The 7,549-nt window shown below is 35.5% G+C and overlaps 1 protein-coding gene across 1 annotated transcript in view; it reads left to right on the top strand.

Moving 5' to 3' along the window:
* LOC106459318 (serine/threonine-protein phosphatase 2B catalytic subunit 2-like) overlaps positions 1 to 5,552 on the top strand; it is a 98,157-nt gene extending 92,605 nt beyond the window's left edge. Inside the window, exon 6 of the mRNA XM_013918927.2 lies at positions 5,409 to 5,552. Coding sequence (XP_013774381.1) covers positions 5,409 to 5,552 — 144 coding nt within the window. The remainder of the gene's footprint in view (positions 1 to 5,408) is intronic.
* Positions 5,553 to 7,549: the final 1,997 nt, after the last annotated feature.

The following is a 7,549-nucleotide window of genomic DNA, read 5'->3' as shown; positions in this document are numbered from 1 at the left end:
GCCAACTCTTGGGCTGTTCTTTTACCCACGAATAGTAGGATTGACCGTAACATTATAATGCCCCCATGGCTGAAAGGGCGAGCATGTTTGGTGGGACGGAGATTCGAACCCGCGACTCGCAGATTGCGAGTCAAGCACCCTAACCACCTGGCCATGCCAAGCTTTAGTTGAAAAGAGAAAATCAATACATAAATCATTTTATTAACTCACCAGTCATGTCCTGGTTGTTAGGGTGCTTGACTCACAATCTGCGGGTCGCGGAATCGAACCCCGTCACTGAACATAATCATTCTTTCAGCCGTGGGGCATTATAATTTTACGGTCAATCCCATTCTTCGTTGGTAAAGAGTAGCCTAAGAGTTGGCGGTAGGTAGCTGCCTTTCCTGTAGTTTATTACTTCAAAATTAGGAACGGTTAGCGTAAATAGCCCTCGAGTAGCGTTGCGTGAAATTCGACAACAACAAAACTCGCTAGTTAAGAGGCTGCTAATGGAAGAAACGTTTCACCTCTCAGTTTGAAAGAGAATGAATTAATTGAAGTTTCTTCATCTTCTTATTTGTAGTAGAATGAGTAGTAAAAACGTATTTTAACAGTTGGAATGAGAGAGACTAAATGGTAGAAACGGGCAAGCACTTCTAAGGGTTAAATTGGGATTTTAAAAGAGGTGGAGCTCCGTTTTGTAATCTACTTTGTAATAGCAGCGCGGTTCATTCAGAAAAACAGGGGCGTTAAGTCCTGAATTCGTAACAGACGGAACGCTGTTCCAGACTGTTTTGCCCCTGTTTAACACATTTTCATTTCGGTAGCTGGAAATAGAGAATGAGTTATTATGAGATACGCAATTAACCCACCAGTTGTACAAAAAGAGAGTTTTATACGCGCCTAACATTTGTGATAAAAATCACGTAAAGTGCTAATTTGTTTCCACATTTTTCTTAATTTCAGATTCTAAATCAGAGCTTTTCAAATATATCTTTTAGCTTCCCACAAGTTACTGCCCAACAGGTCTTTCGTTCAATACCAAAAAGGGTTACTAGAGAAACAGGTCATAACACAGAAAATAATACCTCACTAGATGGAGCGAGAGAGTTCATACAATAAACATGTCATTCGATCACTAGTTAGAGAGAGAGAGAGGATGAATTATGCAAGAAACGTTATTCAATCATTAATTGGAGAGATAGAGAGAGGGTGAATTACGCAAGAAATACGTCATTACCTCACTAACTGGAGAGGGTGTGTGAATTATACGTGAAACGTTTTTATTTCTTCATTAATTAGTGAAAGATAGATGATTATACATGAGAAATGTCATTGGTTCACTAATTAGAGAGCGAAAGGAATTATACAATAAACCCATAACTAATTAGTTAACGCATTCACTGCCACCAGTAGTATTAATAATTGCAATTAAGTATAAATAAAATTAAACATTCAAAAGGTGCCAAGGAGTAATCACAGTGCCACAAACTCATATGCCACCAGAGAAATTTGGCTTTGAATAGATTTGTTGTATCAGGTTCGTGCACACGAAGCGAATTCATAAGGTGTTACTAGTCAGGATCTAGATTGTTAATACCAAGATTTGTTGCACATCCGGAAGATGGGTGTAGTTTTCTTCCAAGCAAGGAACGAGCATCCAATTTCTTTTGATAGAAGGAAGATTCATCATCACCGAAGAAGTTGACACCTATCAATATTGACATTATTTGTAAATTAGCTAATAAAAAGAAAAACGCTTCAGTTACACGTAGTTTAATATAATTGTGATTAATAATTTAGAAATACACAAATACTTTTTTGAAACCTTAGCTTTCGAAGAGATGACAGATTTTAATCAGACTGAAAACGAATAGTAGAAGCGATGACGTTTGAAGAAGGTATCAATCTGTTTGCCAATATTATGGTAATGATTTATAAATGAAATAAAATTAAGTAAAAAATATATGAAAAAAAAATCGTAACCAACAAACTTAGAACGTTATAGAAATAAAGCTGCAGATCTCGAGCTGGAGTTGTTGAATTGCTGTATTTACTTCTCTGATCAGCTCGCCTAGGGACGAGGTCCTGAATCGTTATACTTGGGCAGCCCTTTATTTGGTCCTGTTCCTATATGTTCCTTTCACAACACGAAGTGCTCAGACAAATAGATTGTCACTATTGAAGTGTTCAAGAACAGAAAGCTAGCTATGTTTAAACCTTATGTATTAATGGCATTTATTAATACGGGCACTGACTGCTTGCTCTGTTTCGCTAACATATTGTTTACAGCATTTACAGCAGCGCAAACAATAAATAATATTCTTTACCGCAGAGGTAATTCGCCGTTGTGAAAGTTTTTGACTGAAGAGATGTTTTGTATCGACTTGCATGTTTTACAACGTGGTCGATGAAACTAATCAAAACATATGAATCCATTGGTGTATAAGAATGGATTAGAATGTTTGTTTTCGTGTAGAAAACTTCGTACAAAATACCAAAATTATAGTTTTAGTTGCGACAACCTGAGCACAAGTACAAAAAATATACTTTCGAATATACCAGGGCGAAGTTCAGAAGTCCAAAGTCTAAAAGTAGGATTACAAACACTACTGGTTATACTCGACTGCATATAATACAAGACTTATTTGGCGTAATCGCTTACAGCAGACCAAAATTTTAAAACAGTCATCATCTGTTATTAGTGGTCAGGGGCGTTTGTTGGTTTAAAATCAACCAAATGCACGACATATGAGATTTCTCTACTGTAAGACAGTTCACCACTGTGTGTAACTTTTGTTTTAAGTTGTCTCTACCGTAAGACAGTTTATCATTGTCTGTAACTTTTGTTTGAAGTTGTCTCTACCGTAAGACAGTTTACCATTGTCTGTAACTTTTGTTTGAAGTTGTTTCTACCGTAAGACAGTTTACCATTGTCTGTAACTTTTGTTTGAAGTTGTCTCTACCGTAAGACTGTTTATCATTGTCTGCAACTTTTGTTTGAAGTTGTCTCTACCGTAAGACAGTTTACCATTGTTTGTAACTTTTGTTTGAAGTTGTCTCTACCGTAAGACAGTTTATCATTGTCTGTAACTTTTGTTTGAAGTTGTCTCTATTGTATTCTGTAGCAGTTCCTCCGAAATGTCGTTGTCTCCCCCAAGCTCATGCTGTCCATTTTTTCTTATTGTACCTCCCCCATTAAGAAAAGCTGAAGACGGCACCGATAGCGAGCAGGGCCACAATAATCTCCCTATGGACCTGGACCTACTAAAACGCTCTGCCACTTGTTTTTGTGTTGTTTCTATCATTTGACCAGTTCTAAAGGCATAAGACTTGGAACGTGGTGGGGCAGCAGGGAAGACTGACCAAAATTGTAGGTGGACAAAAAAAAAAGAAAAAATCAGTCTGTTTCCCATAAATAAAATATAATAAAGATAAAATTGGAAGAGAGAGAGAGAGGGCGTAAAAAGCTACTTCGCATCAAACAGAATATCCTCAGTAGTTTACGGAGAAAACAGCAAAAGAAAGGTGACAATTATCAACCCAAATTATCGTATCATTAGACTGGGTGCTCTTTATTAAACACGGGATGAAAATAATACATGAATTAGCTGCTTTGGTTTAAAATCTTTATACCTAATTAAAAAAACAACAACAACTGTGTCTTTGGATATATTTGGTATACCTTGTATTCCTAAACTAAAGTTTTGACATGTTATTATTTATAAATTTGGTGAGAAAACCCATTCCTTCACTGCAATGTGAGTTTTCCTCCATTCTGTCGGTTTACTGAATATGAAATCATCTACATAAACACGCGGTTCCAATGTGGCCCCCACAAAAATAACGATGTTATGATTCAAACCACATTTTCCACAGTTTTGGGGAATATTCCATATGACTTTAACAGTGAAACGGTTTCAGTGATTGTTTCTTTGTGTGTGGACTATGATGTCTTCCCGATGTGGTGTCTCAACGTTCTGTTGTGCTCTATTCGTAATGCTAAGTAGTTTGTAGCCTCGCGACTACCCGGCAAAAAAAGAAAAGAAAGTGCTATGCACAGTTACGCTTGTTCTTTTACCTGTTTCAGTCTTATCAAATACGAACTCGGCTTCGTTTTAAACGTTGCCGGACCTAGCATAGAATTAATATCTATTGGCGTAAAGGCTGAAGCACGAAAACAGTAAGTACGTATAACGATTTGTTGAAATAATAGGCCTAACTAATCACTGAAAAGGAAGAAAGAGAAATGTTGTTTACATACACTTATATATATATATCTTAGTCTATAAAATGAATCTGTTCAGGGTAAACTTCAGCGTTTTGCTCAATTTTACAAGTGCTAGTTATGTACATCAAAATGATGTATATGACACCGCTATGAGAAAGACGTACTAATACCGTTGGCTCAGTGTGTAATAAATAAATACAAAAACATAATAGCTTGATAAATGAATTAATTACTTAAATAAACAAACGCGTAAAGATAATCATCAAATACATAGCTAACATAAAATGGATTGAAAATCATTTTGTTACAATTAAAGTACTTTAATTTTAATGCGTCCAGGCCACACTTCGAAGAGTCCGGCACTTTTTGTCATTGCCTCCCAGGAAGCAGAAAGGTGTTTCTTAAATTATTATTATTTCGACTGTCATAAAAACATCATAATTCAATTAAAACATGCTATTTTAAAAAGTTCTTCTAAATCGTTTCTTTTCGTTGATTAGGTACACGAGAAATAGCGATGCTGTTGGCCTGATTAGGGCTATTCAACGAACAGAGCTAGGCTTAGCATTTTAAATTGCAAGTTATAGAGTAATATTTACGAGAAACTAAAAATTTATTTCCTAAGATGAAGTATTAAATTTAAAAGTTACATGTAAGTTTTGTGTTACGTACATTAGGAAGTAATAGAAATGGTAAATTTACTTCCCCACGAACACAGAGCACACATAGAACGTTTTGAATTGTAGTCCTACCTTTTTCGTTCTCAGGAATTCACACCCAGTGTCATCGTAAATACAGTACTTTCAAAGACATAATTTTCCTACAATTGCTCCAAAACAGCAAAACACAAAGATGAAGAAGAAAAGGAATACCATCTTTCAAGTACTTGCAAAAAGATGTATCCAATCAAAGTTGCAGAAGGACAGGTGAAAAGTGCATAACTAATTACATATCAATACTTGGAAATGCATTTTCAAGATGTACTAAATTTGACCTTTAGTCTTTTGGTTTGAGGTGTATTAATTTCTTTGTCACATGGGTAAAAGCTCTATAAAAGGACTGTTCTTTCTCTCTAAATTTTTTTTGCATGACTGACTCAAAAATTTTTATGAAACTTTTTCTATATTGTTTTTAAAGGACTGGTGAGCGATTTCTTAAGTGCTCTGCTGTTATATTTAATCTTTTCTCCTCCTGGCAGCTGGACAGGTTCAAGGAGCCTCCAGCCTTTGGTCCCATGTGTGATCTCTTGTGGTCTGATCCACTGGAAGACTTCGGAAACGAGAAAAATGCAGAACACTTCAGTCACAACAGTGTCAGAGGTTGCTCATATTTTTATAGGTGAGTCTTTTATCAGTCACAATAGTGTTAGTATTTATTACCAATATTTTGATAGTGAGCCTTTAACTAAAACATTGCTAAAAGCAAGTTATATTTATCTGTTTACCTCAAATCAAATAACGTATTTGATGTCTATCCAAATAACACTGGGCTGATGAGCCGCTATAATTAGTTCAGACAGATATAACATGAATTATTCATAAATTATAACAGATTACATTTCCAGTGAAATGAGCTTCCAGAGGAATAACGAGACCTAACGCAACTAGTGGTTGAAACTATAAATCTATAAGAATGTATGAATTTGTAAGAAAATAGTCATAGTTACATAGCAATGATAATAGTGAATCATATTTTAGATATCTTTCGCAAAACTTTTAAATTTTCATTTAAACTGTACTGGTTGACATTGCAATTGCTTGGTGGGTCCAGTAGACCCGCCAGCATTCGTTATCGTTAATATGTATTTATATATCTATAATATCAGTATTGATTTTTCAAGAAGCCGACAATAAATTAACATTTTATAGTGTTTCCACATTAAGTTCGCTGACCGACACTGATCATGATACTAGGTCAGTTAGGTCTTCAAATTCCATTATGTTCGTCTTGCGTTGAAATCAATTGTCAAAACATAAAAGTTGCAATAGGAAAGTACAGAAGCTACCTTTCCACTGCTGAGCTAGACAGAAGAAACTGCTCACGCAAAATTGTCGTCATGTCTATGAACACAAGTTATGTATAAGCAGGATTAGGCTTTTAAGCTGTGGTGAAAACATAAGTTACATATCAGATGGACTATACTACACGGGGTGGGGCGTACACAATTTATGTGTCAGGCGAATATGTTTGCACTTAATGGTTAGTACAGAATTTACGTTTCGGTCACATCAGATTTTTAAAAGGTATTGAAAGCGTAAATTACGTATCAGGCGGATCAGATTTCCATGGGTTGGTAAAAACATGAGTTATGTATTAGTCAAATCAGATTTGCACGTGGCAGTGCGAACTCAAATAAATTACGTACGGAACAGAGCTGGAGAAATAAGCGGTAAGATACACTACTTTCAAAGACATAATCTCACGTATTCCTGCAAGGCTCCACCCAGAAACTTCCTGCATTAAAAACCTCCGGCAGGTAATAACTTTTGTATTTTTGGATAGGATTTGTAAGGAAAACGGTGATATGGAGTTAAAATAACCAGGAAGTACAAACTCGAACTGTGACCTAGGGTTCAGTAAGCCAAGTACTATTAAGGAGATTATAAGAAATCTCCTAATAATTTTCTAATATGTGATATTTTGAAAGTTTAAGTGTCTTAAACAAATACAAATTACAATTTAGTAACACGTCGGATTCAGAAGGAATACATGATTAACCAAGATTTCCACTCCTAAACGTGGCTGTATCGAATTTAGAATTTTAAATTATCTTGATTTATAAACTACTAATTTAATAAATTTTAGCTTTTTGAAACACTAATGAAAGATGAATATTCATAAACATAAACGGAATTTGATTACTTAGTTTTTCATGTTAATCAAGGTTCGGTTTAATATGCCTAAGATTTTTCATATTGTTACGTCTCCGTTCGTTAGTTAATTTCCCGTAAAAATTCTTTCCGAAGAAACTTTACCGATGCAAGTCCTTTCTTAAATAAAACTGGTTTATTATTTTTGAATACATCTTTACGATACACATAATTTCAACAGTCGCGCTATAACAAACGCTATAATTCACAACGAACGTCTCACGTGCTCAACAATATTCTCTTTCCGCAGTTCAATTACACATTACATACCGCCTTGTTCCCATCGCTCTTGACCGGTCTTATATATACAAGACTACACTACATCTAGAAGGATCCCGAGATTTAAGGAAAGGACGTGAATGTTCGAGAACGACGTGGCGTGATACTAGGCACGTGACCTCCGCTGACACAACAATATTTAATACAAATTCAGCTTTATTTACCTCCTACGACTTTCGGATACAGACTT

Source organism: Limulus polyphemus, unplaced genomic scaffold (genome assembly GCF_000517525.1).
Source record: "Limulus polyphemus unplaced genomic scaffold, Limulus_polyphemus-2.1.2 Scaffold592, whole genome shotgun sequence".
Lineage (NCBI taxonomy): Eukaryota > Metazoa > Arthropoda > Merostomata > Xiphosura > Limulidae > Limulus > Limulus polyphemus.
The sequence above is the reverse complement of the archived record's forward strand: the minus strand, read 5'-3'. Positions and strand labels throughout refer to the sequence as shown.